General features: G+C 36.3%; 1 protein-coding gene across 6 annotated transcripts in view; it reads right to left on the reverse strand.

Moving 5' to 3' along the window:
* The window catches only part of RYR2 (ryanodine receptor 2), a 384,358-nt gene that overhangs the window by 282,328 nt on the left and 84,453 nt on the right, over positions 1–17,577 (reverse strand). For all 6 annotated transcript variants that reach the window (XM_077175563.1, XM_077175560.1, XM_077175562.1 and 3 more), the window contains exon 2: positions 5,531–5,650. In XM_077175563.1, the coding sequence (XP_077031678.1) occupies positions 5,531–5,650 (120 nt within the window). The remainder of the gene's footprint in view (positions 1–5,530; positions 5,651–17,577) is intronic.

Here is a 17,577-nt window from a genome sequence, read left to right on the forward strand (position 1 = left end):
TACAAATATTCTATATTACTGTACCTAGGACCAATGCCCACAATATTCAGCTGACATAAAAGCCATATTTCTATTGCTGCTTTACAGCCATGGAGATCTGACAGTGTTTTTCACAGTCCAAATGTTTCACGTTCATTTCAAATTGTTTAATCTCCATCTCAATAAACATTTATGTTGATTTCTGGGACTAATTGCAAGGATCACAATCAGGTCTGATGAATATAACTACCCATCTGCATTTAGGCTCAAAATTCATACAATAGTTACAAGAAGTAAAAACTGATTTGGATATACATAAATAATAAAGATAATTTTCAAAAATTTGTAAACTCTATGTTGCATAAAACTATATAAAATGTTGTGAAACACACTGTTTTTATTTACATTACTCCTAGAGAGCATTTTACTGAGAAAGAATGACTCACTGAACAAAATCCCGCCTGATCTACACCTATGAAGACTTCATCTACCTGTGTCTAATTTATGTATGTCAAGTAGGCCAAGTAATGTGCAAATATTCATAAATTCTCTCAATTTAAATTATTGAAATCACCAGTTTTAGTCAAAGTTGGCTAAATGGAGTCATCTGAACATAAGATTAAATGCTATCTTTATCATTAAATGGGAATAATCATTTTGGCAATATGACACAAAAGCAATTTAAATGGCCCTAGAGGTGCAGCTACAAATTTTTGTACTTATTAGAAAAGGATGAAGTGGAAACTCATGTACAGAAATGAATCACAGCAATTACATTAAAAAAAAATTCCACCAACCACCTTACTAAATGACATATTCAGAGAATGACCCAATGTAAACACAAGCAAACAACACTAATTTGAAGATCTAATTTCTGAGAAGAAACTAAACTTTTAACTGCTCAAAAAGTATCTGCTTGCATCCATACGTTAATAGACACCACATGCTTTTTTATCTATTTGGATTTACACAATCAAAAACTGTGCACAATGCAGGTACTGTTTCTCAGCTGTCAGAGAGAATTTCAGACTCAGTCTCTCTGGAGACAGATTATTTGTCTTGGCCACTGAGAATACGTTTGCTGTAAAAGACAAAAAAAAGAAGGCAACCTTGCCTTCAGATCTTAGGCTCTGGAAGACAAACAGAGAAAAGATTTTTTTCTCCCAGAGGCAATCAGGGTACAGGAGATCAGGCCAATGTCCCACCATTCAGGATGACACCCTTCTCCAGACACATCCATACATAATTTGACTGCTGGCATGGACACAGCTTGCATAAATACCTAAAGAATCATACTTCCATGTAGCCTTGTCTGTGCCAGGTATAACCGCCTCCAGTCCCCCTCCCCACATTGTCCTCTTCCCTTTAAGCATGGCCACCTGTCCAGCTCCAGCCAATTCATTTGACTAAAAAAAGGGCAAAGATAAAAATCTAATTATTTTTATTTGTCAGCACAAGAAGCAATATGTCACTCTTACCATCAGGCTTTTTTTCTACTTCCTTACACAACAGTAGCATCTAGGGGCCAACAAACAACAGAGCATCACTGACATACTCTGGATAATGGAGTCAGAATTCCCAACCAACTGGCATACACCAAATCTGAAGAACCATTCTGCTCTGATACAGAAGAGACTCTTCAAAAGCAAAATGGAAAATAAGTTATCAAAGTCTTCCATTTGAAATACCTCCTTAACTTTACAAATAGAATTATTAGCTGTTTCTGGACTCTGCTCTCAGCACTGAAACTTAGTATATGTAAAAAAGATCAAACCATAGGATCACACACTGCACTGCCTTCTTGCCTTCTTCAAAAAGTTAAATGAAGGGAAAAAAAAGAACCACCAAAAAAAATTGGGTGGCCTTTTTAGACCTTCAAAAACCCTCACTATGTTAATCCTCCCCTTTCTCAAGTTCAAATTAGAGAGACTTCAAGAGGGGAAAAAAGCCCCACACATAGTTTTTATCAGTACTTTTTAATGATGTAAAGTAGGGCCATACCTCAGGGCATAATGAAATGAATATGAGTTTACCACCTGCCATAGAAACAGGAAAAAAACCCAAACCCTTATGCCATTTAGAAAAGCCTAACTTAGCTTTCAGTGTTCTGCTCTGCAGTCATTCACAAGAGATCAACACCACCTTTGTGACTGACCCAGAACTTCATATTTTTCATTCTGCACTATGGACAGGAATAGTTTTCAGAAGCTGTTAAAACACACTTCCACCTTGTTTCCTTTTCAGCAATCTATGCACTATTTAAGTCTAAAGAAAAATTACTTCATTAGCAAGACAACATCATCTTTTAATGAATAGACTTCCTCCTATGACCAATATGTTTATATAAAGAAAGCCACAACTAACATTCAAATGTAAAGAAACAGATCTCACTGATCTTGAGATAAGTTAATTCATGTTTTAATAAAAGGGATGAATTTAAAAGTACAGCAAGCAACGATAAAACAAAATTACCTATAGACAATTGCCTAAACAGAAGTTTACAGGTCTGCTGCTTTTGGCTGGAGTCGAGGTAATTTTCTGCCCACTGGCTGGTACAGGGCTGTGTTTTGGATTTGTGCTGAACACGGGGTTGATAATATAAAGATGTTTTTGTTATTGCTGAGCAGGGCTTGCACAGAGCCAAGGCCTTTTCTGCTTTCTCAGTTTTACCCTTCTGGTTCTCTCCCTAGTCCCACCCCTGACCCCACTGGGGGAATGAGCGAGCACTCTCTGTGGGCTTTGGTTGCTGGCTGGGGTCAAACCATGACAATGAGACTTTTGCCTTTTTTTTCCTGAAGACAGCCATCCCTTATTTTCTTCTTCTTCTTCATGAAATAAAAATTCATGCTATATATATGACAAAACTTGCTGAAGAAATAATCACATGAGATAAGGAAAGTAAGCATTTTAAATTTTGTCTTCAGCATGTCCTCCTTGGGTTTTGTTCTTGCTGCTACATCTTTTTCGATGTTAAAAATTTTTGATGGTTTATAAATCTAATATTGTTAAACACTTGACACTTCCAACCTATTCCTAGAAGATCTCTTTTGAGGCAGATTTACTTTGAAATTGGTAGAAATTGATATAGAAATATTTTTTCTTGAGCTACTACACCTCTACAGATGAGGTAGTCATGAGTCTATCTTGGGCAAGCCTGTATGTTTTATATTCAGGACTGTCTCCTTTTAGTAAAATTACACATAGTTTAGACCTGATGTCTTGTTTATCTCTTATCTTGCTCTTCAGTATATGAGGTCAATTAGTGCAAGGCTGCAAATTGCTCAATGACAAGACCTTTCTGGTCCTCAACCAAGCAGGCTGAGGTCACAAGGAGTTGTGAGGGGACACTGCCAGGACAGCAGACTCCAACAAACCCAAGGGATATTCCAGACCATATGACCTCATGCTCAGGAGGGAAGACGAAAAAGGAAGCAGGGAGTGATCAGAATGACAGCATTTGTCTTCACAAGCCACCATGATTCACAGTAAAGCCCTGCTTTCCTCAGGATGAACACCTGGCTGCTCATGGGAACAGGTGAGTGAACTTGTTTTACTTTGCCTATTAATCTTCTGCCTTATCTCCCAGTGTTATTGCTGTACAGAGATAAGTATTAATAGTCCACTGTTAGCAAATTATTTTATCAAGATATATCTTCAATTTGACCATTACTTAAGTAGTGTGAGTTATTTCGTGATCCTGGGGCAGGAAAGTGCACACAAAGAAGTTGTGCTAATAAAACGTCAGCTACACCGTGAGGAGAGGACCCACATCCTGAAAGACACTGGAGAAAAGCACAGCACAGCAACAAGCATTCTCAAAAATGCAAGTCCAGGATGATAGCTGAAGTCTATTAGCCTTGATCCATGCCTGTAAATCAGATGTTCCACTTCTATTTGCATTAAAGGGCATCACAATCCCACTCTACCTGGAAAACAGTCTCTAAGACATGCATTTTAACAGGCTCAAGAATTCTGTTGGAACTATTTTCAGATTATCACACCTCTTTGAATATTTCCTATGTTCTTCCTTATATAATGCAACAGTAACATGCTACGGATACAGACACGAGGGATAAAAAATAAATTTATTTACTGTTATTTATAGTCAACTTTGCTTTAAGGATTTGATAATTTTATGGCTCCCTCAGTATTTATATCTACGAATGACTTCAGATGAGTTCATCCTAGCAACTGTCAGCCCTCAAAAATTAAAACACAGATGAGCTGCATGGGCTTTCTTTTGTTTGTTTTTTTTAGCCCCAAGCTCATGAAGAATGAGAAGAATACAGATTGTTTCATAAAACAAGGAGAAAAAGCAGCATCAGCAAACCAGCATACAAAACTGATATGAAATCTACACTGTATTCCTCAAAGACAGGAATATTCAGGAGTTTTATATGGGAAGAGAGAGACTAGATCTAATATCCAGACCTACTGGATGATAAGAAATTCATTAAATAAATCTTTCAGGCCTCACAGGCAACTATAACTACAACCACTTCTATCCTAGGACATTTTTATTGTTAAAAAGATTCATTTAAAACAGAGTAGCATGAATTACTTCATCAAGATCACTGCTATTATAATGAATCATTAATATCCTAGTGAAAAATTTATTATTATGAATAATGCATTCAAAATGATGAGACAGAAAATGAAGCATTACTCTGTGAAGTATCAGAGAAAATCAAAGTGATGTTATGAAAGCTGGCAAGATAACCATCATTTTTTGTTCTAAATCTTTCTAGATGTCTTTTCAGATGCCTTACCTTTATTATATTTTCTTGTTGAATATTTATATTTTAACTAAAGAAAAAAGTATGTTAAACAACATTCTTTCCTTTCTATGAAAAAAATGTCTAAGTATATCCATTTCTTTGTCCACAAAACCAGTTCTGCCCTCAGGAGGCCCATTTTTGTCTTCATAATATTTATTTGAGCATATGTGATTGTGAAACACAATCCCTTCTTTGCAATAAACAGCATAGTTATTTTTGAAACTATCTACTGCATATATACCAGAGTTAGAGGAGGCTTAGATAAAATGTGTTAGATGAGGTCATTTTGATAGTTGCACTATGCTCAGATAGGGAATCGGGTCTCGAAGTAATAACCATTTCAACATAAATGACACAGAATAAAAACTTGCTACAAATATAATAATTGCTTTCTTTTCTGTGAAGTTAGAATCAGAGCAATCACCTTGTCTCTCAATTTGCAATACACAAGTTGCTCTGTGGCTTATTGCAACTGAGTTCAGACAAGCAAAATAACAAGCATATTATTTGGGGTGGTCTTCTGCAGCTAACTAGTTTTAAAGTAAACTAGTTTTAAAGTAAATTAAAATCAATTGAAAACACCACACTAGACTCCAGCCAAAGGACAACGGAAAAATTATTCATTTAACAGGCATTAAATATTCCTTTTATTCTTCATAGACTTGATTTGTCCCTTCTCCTCCACAGATTTGTGTATATTACATCAAAGCAAGCAATGTTACAACTATCGTTGCTTTGTGACATGAAATGACAATTAAAACACTCAGTGGTACCTTAGAATTTGATGTGGATTCCAAAAAGCAAAGCCTGTTGCCAAATCCTTCTGCAGCAAGACACAATTTCTGTTGCTCCTTGTGAACGGTTGCAGTGCACTGCAGAACCACTTCATCATCCTACCAAAAAGAAAAAGCAAAAAGAGAACTAGGGTTATGTTTCTGACCCAGTAAGACCTATGGAAGCTTTTAGAAAATAATTGTTAAATGCACAAACTGTTTTCCCTGAACACAAGCAGAATCAAACCCCAGCATATTTTTTTATTTTGAATTGTAAATGTGAGCAAATCAATTAAAAGAATTTTTTCTGTTTACCTATCCTGGTATTAAAAGTCAGAGCAGGAGTTTTATTTTAACTACACAGGAAGTACACAGGAATTAGTATTTCTTTCATAGGTCAGCCATACAATGCAAAGAAGTAGAAAAGCTTCAAATCAGTTAATTGATGGGTACCATATACATGTGAATTAACTTGTTTGTGTATATACTGCATGTATTCTAGTTAGTGCAACTTGCTTAGAAGGTTGTAAAGAAATAAAGAAATAAGGAAAAAAGGAAATAAGGAAAAAAATATTCTTCCTATCTTCAGAGTCATTTTGTACAAATAGTTCATAAATTAGTGGTTTTTGCAGTTAGTTGAAAAGCATAATCTTGTATAAATAAAAGATTTTACTTCCAAAAAGCTAGTGCCTATTCACTGCTGCTCCTTGTAAAAGCTGTGGAGAGAACTACCCACAGTTTCTTAACAGAAGGAGGTGTGGTGACTTGCTGAGACCTTTGCAAGCAAGAAAGACTGTGATAGAAGATAACAAAAGTATGATGACTAAGCAGAGTGCTGAAGCTAATCAGAGAAAGTACTACCACTATCTTATACTGAGTTTAATAGACTTTATGAACTTTTTTATTAAGTGCTATGTGCTTATCCTAATGTGCAAGCATATAAAGACAGACAGGAAATACTCAGAATTAAAAGGGAAAATAAGTTATTGGGAGAGCTGTCCCATGGCTCTGCTAAGTATTTCAAAGAAAGGAAGGTCTAGGAGAAAGCAATGATATCTTGTACACAGCAAAGCAAACAGTGTGTTCCTTAGTCCTTAATATGGATTAACTAAAATTTTACAGGACTATTTACTGTGTAGTAATAGTAAAAGATCTTATCAACAAGCCCTAAAAAACAGAGGCAGACCCTTATTTAAATCACAGTTCTTTTAAGTAACACAATCAGCAGCTTAAGAATCTCTATAGAAATATGGTTCCAGTTAAAGAAAGAAAATTGTGTTGCAATGAATCTATTTTCTAGCAAAGATTTTTTGTTTTAGAATAGAAAAAATAGCATCTCTCTATGCATTCTGCCAATTCATTTATGAGTTTCCAATAATAAATTTCAAATGAATTACTATGAAGAGGACATATTGAACACTGTAAATAAAATTCAATAGAACAATAAAACTACAGGATGAAGTGTGCAACTAGAAGCAGGCTATGACTTGAAAAATGCATGCATTAAAGCAGGAATGTTTACCAAAGGAGTTGTTCTTATAGGCAGTTTGCTACAGAGGGACATTCAGAAAAGTTCATCAAATTAAATGAACGCCTGAATTTAAATTGAACTGAATCATTTGAAGCCACCCATAAACATTTATCCTGAATTAAGCTAGTTTTTCATTTGTTCCATTTACTTCACTCAAATAATTTAACTAGACTAAATTAAATTGTATCTCAATCAGAAAAGAACAGGAGCTTACATAGGGTTTAATCGGACACTCGAAAAAATTAATTTCTGCTACCCTTTTTTAATTGTTCCCATATGTAAAAGGTAAGTGTAGGTAAAGCAATTTTCCTTGTATACCAGCAGAAGTGCCCATGCTGCAATCCACAGTCAATTGTAGAGGTGAAAAGTAATAACTGCTTCCAGTCAGGCATTAAATCCAAAAAACGTAATACATGCATACGCTACTGGTGAAGCTCACAACGTAAAATCACAGCTAACAAAGAAAAATCCCTGAAGGCCAATATCAAGGATGGAAAAGACCACACATACAGACCTAACAGTTTTGTTGTGTACTCTTTGTAAAGTTAAATCATCTATTAAAACCCAGAGCATTTGGGGGGGAGAGCAAGTTGTTGGTTGTGTTTACTTTTTAAAGCACTAAATTACTATTTCCTAATCTTAATTACATTTGATTAAAATAAAGTTTCTTTTCAGGTTAAAAATAATGATGTTAGATTGAAGCTATATAAATACACTCTCCTTCTTCTTTCTCTTCCTAGCCCTTCTTCCTGAAGTAACCACCCCAGCAGAATCAAAATTTCAGTAACCCTGTCACCATTGTCCTAGAATTGTCTCCACAAAGCATCGCTAAAGAAGATTCGAACATTGTACCTCCACAGCCAGAAGCAAGCAACATTATAAGGCAACTTTCTACTGAAATGAACCACTAATCTTGTTTTTTATTGCCCCATTTTCTACCATTGTAAGCCAGGTTTTTAGAGAACATATGAAAAGTGCTCGACATACCCCATCTACAAAAATTATTGCATGCTGACAGCAGCAAAATATAAGTTGGTTTGGAGCAAGTCCCTAACATACTTAATTTTAGTTAATGATCTAATGTATTATACACTTCCCTGTAAACCAATTAAGCTCAATTACCAGGCGCACATGTGTAATGCAGATGCTGACTGCCAATGGATTAAGAACAGGAATACAGCAAATGCTAAATTTCTTGACACACAAATTTACTCGATACATTTTGCAAATGTTTTTGTCTTCCTTCTCTGTGCAGTGTATGGCATACACAGATTATTTTGTTACATACTTGGCAAACAAAAAAAAAGACATTTTATTAATAAATGCTTACAAGTTAATGAAAGTCAATCACTCTCTCATACCATTTTCCAAAGTTTGTTTCTGGGTTGGTAGGACATGTTCATTAAAACAAACTAAATTTCAACTCTGTTATATTTTCTTTGTTTTCTATGGAGATGTTCAAAAAAAATGTTCTCTTAATTCAGGCCTCAGAGTCACAGTGTTGTGGAACTTACTGTTCTAGTCCAGGTAGTGTTGAAACAAATGGCACAGAGGTTAAGAAAGATGTGATGCCATTGTCAGATCACATGAAAGGTAATTACAGATAATGAGTGTCACACACACACACAGAGCTCTAAGTTACTTTGCATTTCTGTGCCAATCATCATAGAATTGTCTAATATAGGCTCCACATTAGATTCAGTCTTCCAACACTTACTGACTATGTGTTCAGAAGATTTCCTATAGATATTCAACTTGACTGTGCTGCAGAATTATTTTAAGATACATAATTCCATTACATTACATTTCTTTAAAGCAGACTGGTAAGTGGGCAACCATCTCATCAGTGTTTTTCTAAACTGTTTTCAAATCAAGAAATGATAAGCAGTTTCAGTATCAAGAGAGCTAAATTTCCTTATCTTAAGTCACACCACCAAAGAGACCTTCATTGAAGGTCTCCTTGTTCTTATACAAAGAACACCACAATATGCATCATACTAAATGTCTATTAAAGAAAAATATCTTTCAGATATTTTTACATCTTGAATTATGAGATGTCTCAAACTGGCTCATTCCTTCCTATTATCTTCTGATATTAGATCATCATCGCTTTTTCTGTCAGGTCAACATAATTCATAGTTCAAAGGGCTGTAACTGTAGCCTTCAAAAGTTAAGCAAATACATCAACTCTCTTCACACATGACTGAAAATTCAAGGTGTAAAAGGCAATGCAAAGTTCCTGACCTTAATGCTGGTGGCTTTTAAACACATCTGAGAACATTATTTAATATTGCAGTAAACTAAACAGACAAAGATCTGAGAGTTCAAGAAATTAACTTCAAGCACAGGTGTCTAATGCTAAAATGTAATCACTTGTACAAACTTTTTATCCATATGAAATATAAACTCTTGGACAGAGTGTTTCAAGACATGTAGAAGTCTGTGCATATCTGTGCATAGCTGCACTGACGATATGAAGTGCATAGCCAAAAGAACAAAACCTAGTCTTTTATCGTACAGTTATAGGTCTTTGTAATAGATCAAAATAACACACTTTGAAAAAAATAGCATGTCTCAATAATTTTGAAATTAATGAGTTTAGTATATACTTGATTTCATTAAAATGCAAATAAAAACCAGTATCTATATGAACTTCAAATTTATTTTAAAGTTCATATTCAAAACACCCACAACAGATAAAGATTATACAAAGTTTCTCATAGTCTTGAAAAAGCTTCAGTACAGCTTGGAAGAAAGAGCAGTAGCACAAACCCAAAATCCCTGCAGTCTTTTCCACTCACAGGTATTTTTACTACTCTTGTTTTGCTGATTAATCATCACTTTGGTAAACATCTGCCTGTTTTCTCCATAGAAATTTGAAATGTTACTATTTCCATCCCAATTCCCTGTCATCATAGCAGCTTTCACTAGTAAGTCCAAAGACACTGCTTTGTCTTCTATTTTTCCACGGTGTGGATACTGAAAGAAGAGGCATCTCAAGAGCAAGGGAAAGTAGGTCCCAAAAACCACACAAATTCTGTGCACACAATTATCAAATGTACAAGGAAATGTCAGTCACTATAACAACAATGGAGCACAGTCCCAGGTGTATTACATTTACTGCATCTAAGTGTGAATCTAACTTGGGAAGCTGTCCATTTAGTTTAGATACTTCAATGAATGATTCTTCTATCCATTCTCATTCATGCTTCAGTTCACAATCTGAGGTGCTTCATGACACTAAGGAATTCAGAAGAGCAGTAATTAATCTCCATCCCAAAGACATGGATGTGAGGAGCAAAGAGGATACTATCTAGCTACAATAACAGAGCATGCCCACAGGAAGACAGAACTGGCACTCACACTGCCCAGGTAACTGATAACCTGAGCCAAAAAGGTATTTTCCCCCCCCCGGGTTTGAGGACTGAAGCACCATCTCTATGAAGACAGGACTGGAAAGTTGAGCCTGTTCTTCCTGAAGAAGAGAAGTTGTGTGGAGACCTCATGGCAACCTTCCAACATCTCTATGTAGATATGTTTTCGTCATATTGTTCCCACATATATGCATGCATATATTTTCTTTTAATAGTCTTACTGTGTCCTATTAAACCCTGAAAATTGTCATCTCCCATGTCAAGTCAGTTCTGACTAATCCTTAACCTTCTCAATGTAGTTCCATTAAAGAACAAGCGTCTGGCAATTCCCACAGGTGGGCACATCTACAGTGTTAGTACCTCTTCAACATGGATGTATCTGGGATTTAGAGGGTGGAGTACTTGCTGAGGCATTTTCCTGGAAACCTGATACTTGTTGGTTTGTTTGGTTGGGTTTTTTTAAAATACCACATTCATCATGTTTGTTTTTATTTTATTTTTATTCTGCACATTGTAGTCCTTTAAGCTTTTAATCATTTCACATACTTCTATAACTTCTGAATTCATTCATATCTGCTAATGGTTTAGTGGGGAGTTAAAAGATTGAATAATTTCTTTTTTTTTCACCATTCTCTGGGAATGCAAAATACATTTTCCTACAGTATGTCATTCTCCTGTTTTACAAACTATCCCATTACTACCTCCAAGTGTTTTACTTTATCCATGCAAAAAGAGCAGAGTATTGGAGCCTCTACTCTTGCTACAATCCTCTGCAGAAAAAGGTGAAGACAAAGTAGCAATATATTACAAATAATACATTAATTTAGAAACGCTGTATGCTCCAGCCTGAGGTGCTTTAACTCATCACATCATGACTACGACGTTTGTGTTTCCCTTCCATTTCATGACAAAAACAGGCAACCTTTTCCAAATATTTTCCTTTATTTTAGATTTTATACTTTATATTTTACTTCTTTGCAGAGAATGCAACAAATAACACATGAGTTATTACTAATCTAAATAAATTTCTGTGCTCTTCACAATCTGATTATACATAATTACCTCTCAAAGATATAATGCTGACTCTGTGTTTCTGTGTCCTGACAATATATCAATTCTGAATAGAGAACAGAGAGTGTCACATTTACAAAGTTCAACATTCAAAGATTAAACTTTGTAAGTTATGCTTGTACATTCAAATTCATACTGTTGTTTTTTATGACAAATACTGCAGTTAGTGGAAGGTTTCCTCAACTTCCATATGCTATAAATCAGGATCTCAGGACAGACTTTATTTTAATATCTCAATTTTTAATAGGTCACAGAGGCAGAGTTCTGCTTCACTGCATCCAATTTACTGTTCAGCTGTGCAACTGAACGGTGCAATGGGAATAGGTGCCACACATACTTTAATCTATTTTGTAGATTTACAAATAGAAGTTTAGCCAGTACAAATTGATTTCTGCCTAGGGAAACTGTAGAATACTTCTTGACTTACAAACTTCACCTCAACTACCCTTTGTCTTGTTGGGATAAACACTAGATTACAGAGTAGAATAAAAGGTTTGAAAGAGCTACAGGCCATCAAGCACAAGACACAATTGCAGACAACCATATGCTATATGCTAACAGGATAATAGGGTCCACAAATCAATCCCCTAACAAGATCCTAAACATCTGATCAGCAAAAAAAAAAAACCAAAAAAAACCCAAAAAAAACCCCATACATAACATGCTTTGAGTCTTGACAGAAGTCCTACTGGTTGCCCCAGAGCCTTTTCCTTCTGTGATTTAGAAGGTAAAAAGCTACAACAGAGAAGTCAAGTAAAAAGTTAAGATGGTGTTTTTCCTTCTCCAAGTCCCTGCAGACAACAAACAGAAACCAAGATTTATTAAACACCACGTACATAACATGCAAGAACTGTGATCTGCAGAGATTAAATAGCTTTTCAACAACTCTACAGAGGACAGCAACAGAACACTCAGAGAGTAGCTGAGTTACTGTTAATTCTATTCTTGACTAATCAGCCAGTCAACAAACTACCAAATTTTAAATACCACTTTAGGACAATGACTCTAAAGCTTCTGGCATCTGAACACGAAGACTGTGACAGAAGTAAGAAAAGGCCACAAACTTCTGATTACTCCATCTGAGCCTGAACCACAACTACACTATCTCTTTGGTTGCAGATCACCATTGCAATAGTGCAGTTCAGCCATTTTGACTCTTCATTTTGCATAAGGGAAGGACAGAGAGCAAAAAGACTAATGATACTTACAGGAGAAAAAAAAAAAAGGAAAGATTCAGGAATACTGCTGGGATGAAGTCTGCTTAGGTGGTGGGAAAACTTGGCAACACTGGTATTTTTGTCACTAAAACATGGAAGAGGGGACAGGTTAAACTGGCTCTTAATGAATTAAAGAAATAAGCATTAGACAGTTGGGGCAAAGTTTCCAGAAAATAAAGCATTTTTATAGACCTGTTTAGAAGCCTAATAAGACTGCAAAAACTGCACAAGAAAGCTTTTTTCTGGATGATTTATGCATAGCTGAACTTGTCTTAGGATGAGAAGAGGAGATGACTTTTCTGGTCACGCAATTCTAAATGGTCTGAACACATTTAATTGTACATGTTTTAGTTTTATCCTGTAGGAGGAGTAATTTCCTAAGAATTCAACCTTATTCCAATGGAATCCTCCTTTGAGAAAGAAAACCCCAGGCAGAACAGATGGAATTCCAAAGGACCAGATTAGCTGGTATTTCTCAATACAGGACTATGAAGCCGGCTGCTAGTACAATAACCATGTTACCTCCTCCTCCTTCCCCAAAAAGTTCTAACTTAGTCATCAAAACAATTTGCAACATTACAGCAATGTCATAGCAATCTGCAGGACTAAAGACACATGGCAGAAAAAAAAAAAAAAAAAGGAAAACTAAACCTGAAGAAAATAGCCCATATTGAGTCACATAGTTTCCTATTCTGTACTTGTCAGAAAAAGTCTTCACTGAAGTACAATGACACAAAGAGCTTGTCTGAAAGTAAATACTAAATACAAGGGAAAAAACTTGTTACACACCACACGAACAGTGTGATGCTATATGGCAAAGCAGAGTTTATCTGGGAGCTGTGCTTCAACACTGCAGAGTGTCTCAGACACAGTGCCCATCCTAGTCTGTGCCTTCCACAGCCACCCAAGGGAAATGAAAGGCATGATCAGAAGGCAATGAACAAACAGAATGCACAGCTCCAGCACAACCAGGTAACAATGCACCTTGTGTGCTCTGAGAGGTGCTCCATGGAGAAACAAGCATAGATAGCACTGGCTTTGGTCTGGCTGGGCACTGCTGTGGTGTTGTAGGTGACTGTAACCTTCAGCTGCATATGCTAGCCAGACACCTTCTCAAGCAAACTACTTACTAGTGATAGCAACGTGCACACAACACTGAAAGCAGATGTTCTATATACACATAATCCAAATGCTTCCTCTCCAGTTCTTTTTTCCACTGAGTCATCATGAAATAGTGTCAAATTTAGTTTCAGCATTCATGTGCATGTGCTAGCATGTTCTTGACTGACTTCTGCCGTGTCTGCTAATGATCATATTCCCAAATAAGATGGTTCATTTTATTATTTCTCACCTTCTGTGGTCCTACAGTCTTAAAAAAATGCCAAGTTCAGCTGTCAATGTCTAATAATATATTTGTTTGTTACCATACTTAGCAATGGCTAACTCTGCATCTGATAAAGTTGATGGAGTGGTGGAAAACATCTGCAATGAAGTGTAGCTACTAAATTAAACACAAACATCTGGTGAGCTGATTTCAGCTTCTAACAGCCTCAGTACTTCAAATTTATCTCTGATGTAATTCACCTATTTTAGGAATTTGGTAAGAATGTATTGTGTTCCACCCTCACTCACTAGTTCTAGGCTATGCCTCTTCTGCACTCAAAAGTGTGATCACAGCATGGGAGATCTCCATGCTATATTTGATTTTGCTGGTGTGAATAACAGTAGCAGTAAAGACAGAGGTGAGAGCATGCTAGAAAAGGTGTCCATAATATTCTGCAGGCAAACACAATTATCTGAGTCAGTTAGGAAGGTAGAAAACTGACTTTAACAAATATCAAAGACTTAATAACCCCACAGCACTCAATAGCTAATAAATCCTGAGCCTCACCAATATCTGAAAATGCTGTATCTGAAAATAATCACTGAAGCGTTTTCGTTTTACAACACTTTTCTGAGAAATACCTCATTAATCTCAGCTGAAAAACAGAGGCACTTGTTAAAGTAAATAATTTGTTCAAGGTCATAAAATACTGAGACTCAAACTGAACAAACACACTTTTTTTTCTGTATATGGAAACTAATGAGTTCCAGAGCAAGAAGGCTCTAGAAACACACCTTTCATGAACCAGGTCCTCTCACTCCAATTCAGACTGAAAATTTCCCCTCAACACCATCCCTTTCATTCAAGAATACATGAGAAAAGGTTTATCAGCCCCCAGTCTTGGATCTTGTGAGCAGTCTCAGGCAGCTAAGTCTGTAATATGACCATCTGCTTGAGTCTGCACATTCCATCCTAGTTCACTTTCTCTTCCCTTCATCTTTCATCGGCAGTATTTCTTGAATTGTTCCAATTCAGTGCTCTGACAAGCAGATATTTTTCAGCAGCCCAATCAATCATGCGACTTTCCCCTCCAATTCCCAAAAACTCACCTATCATTCTGTTTATTTTTGAAGCAGGGGCAAAGATTCATTCCCATCTTCATCTGTTTCAGCCATGTAACCCTCTGTCAATATTTTCCCTGCTTTAATTCTGAAACTGCTGTAATTTATGAGATTAACCCTTTCACTCCACACATTTGCTGAAAGATACTTCATTTCCATGAGAAGTCTATCACCTTTCTGAATTCTTCTTAGAGCAAATCCATTTTTAAAAATTCTCTCAGACTCTGCAGAAGTTCACAACTTCTCCTCTGAGCATCTTTGATTTATGACCTATTCTTTCCTGTAGACCATTAATAAAATCATTAAGATGAGATGTGGTACCCTCCCATGAACATGTTGAAAGAGCTATTGCCAATATTCCATCTCTACCCAGCTTAAAATGCCACCAAGGGCCATCCTGTAGCTGGACTTGAACCATATTATGAAGCCCCAAGCAATCATTACACTGAAAACCCAGTTCCTAGACATCCTCACTATATAATCAAGTGCAAAACAGATTTCCATTTTCTCATTAAAGATATTGGTTGTACCATCAAAAAAGGGACCAATATCCACTGTCTCTAAAGAGAGCTGCTGTTCAACATTTATCTCTTCTTAACCTGCCCCAATGTACCTATTTCGCAAAACATCGATGTACAAAATAAAAACTGCATCAGTCTTAAAACACAACACTATAAACTTTATATCTAAGAAACTATAACACCTAGATACCAGGAAGTAAATGTCTTTTGTAGGAACAGTGCAGCTGACAGGAAGAACACTAAATTGACAGAAGTGGCAGATGAATTTCATTCCCAGATCTCCCACCGAACTTCTCATTTGTCAAGTTACTCCCCTGTGGTTAAGACCTTTTTCCCAACTTATTGGTTGTGTTTAGCCTTTTAAAAAAGGACTCAGAAGAAAAAGTCTCCATAAGTACAGTGCTAGGAAAATATATACAACACAATAAAGCAGCTGGAAGTCTGCTTGGTGGCCTTACCTGCAGCACCCTGGGACCAGGCAACAATGAATAGGTCAGAGGCTTGGTTCCAAGGCTGCCTGTGGCCTGCAGCTATTTTTCCTGTTTAGCACAATTATCATCAGGTTTGAACAGTACTCATATTTTGCAAAATCATATTATTGAAGTCTTACTACTCTTCTCAACAATTAAAGAAGGTAAAAAGAGGTAGCAGGATAAATGTGAACTGATATATTGAAACAGCAGTGATTAGTGATATTGACTACACCCAGTGATTCAAGTCAGAGATACACAACAGCAGGAGACCACCATCCTCCTCTGAATATGGAACTCTTTTTATGAATTAAATTTTTAATTTCTTATCCAACTATCCCTGAAAAAAATTCCATGGCATTTATCTCTGGATTTCCAGATATCTCATAAAAAATTCTTCTTCTCAGGTGTACTCTGTTATGCCCTGATTTTCTAACCCCACCACTTTAAAACTTCAGTTTTAAAAGCACCACTGATACTTCCTCTACCTCAGTTCTAATGATGCACACACAATTGACCACACTGAGCAGCTGGAAAAAAAGGAAAAGTGTTGGCCTTTCCATACACCCAGGGTTGTCACTACAAGAAAGACAAAATGCCAAACAGAGGAAGCTTGATCTTGATCTCATTTAGAAACAAATATATACCTAGGATATTACAGTTTAGATGTATATTTTGTGACAAAAATAAAACAATTTTTGTTTTGGGGGGAGGATGTTCTACCCATAATACCAGGTGCCAACCCAGGCAGCAGCACTGAGATAGCCAAGGATGTGAAGCCTGCTAGGCAAGGTTGAGGGGGCCCTTTTTTTATTGTCAGGCATTTTAAGTCCTAGTAATGGTACTCAGCTTTACAAGGAAAGTGTTATCAGGAAAATATTCTTCCAGCCAGGAACCTCAGACCATATTGACAGTTCTTTTTAACTTTACCTCAGTTTTGAATCACAGTAGTTAGGCTGTATTTATTTCACAACTTTAATCAAGTTATATGACAAGCCACATCACTGCAGCCCTGTTTTAGTGAACTCTGCTTCAACAAAGATGCTCTGGACAATAGTAATTGAGCATTTTATTTAACTTGCCAGCTCTACTTTTGCCACACTTTGATGATAACAGAAAGCTTGAAAAAATAGTATTTTGTTTTTAAAATTATATTTCAAACCAATGCAATATAATCCATAAAATTGCCCTGATATATCCCAGGAAAAATATAATTAAGTAAAAACTCATTGTTTTGGGACATCATGACATATCATGATCACATATCTTACCTGGCAAGAGCTCTCCCCAGCAGCAGTTTCTCAACCACTTATGACCCATTTACTCTGTATTAATGTAAAAAAAGTGTATAAGGGCTGTAAAGTGACAGAACTCTTTCCTAATAGCAGTAGGGAAGATGATACATGGAAGCAACAAGA

Source organism: Agelaius phoeniceus, chromosome 3 (assembly GCF_051311805.1).
Source record: "Agelaius phoeniceus isolate bAgePho1 chromosome 3, bAgePho1.hap1, whole genome shotgun sequence".
In the NCBI taxonomy this organism is placed as follows: domain Eukaryota; kingdom Metazoa; phylum Chordata; class Aves; order Passeriformes; family Icteridae; genus Agelaius; species Agelaius phoeniceus.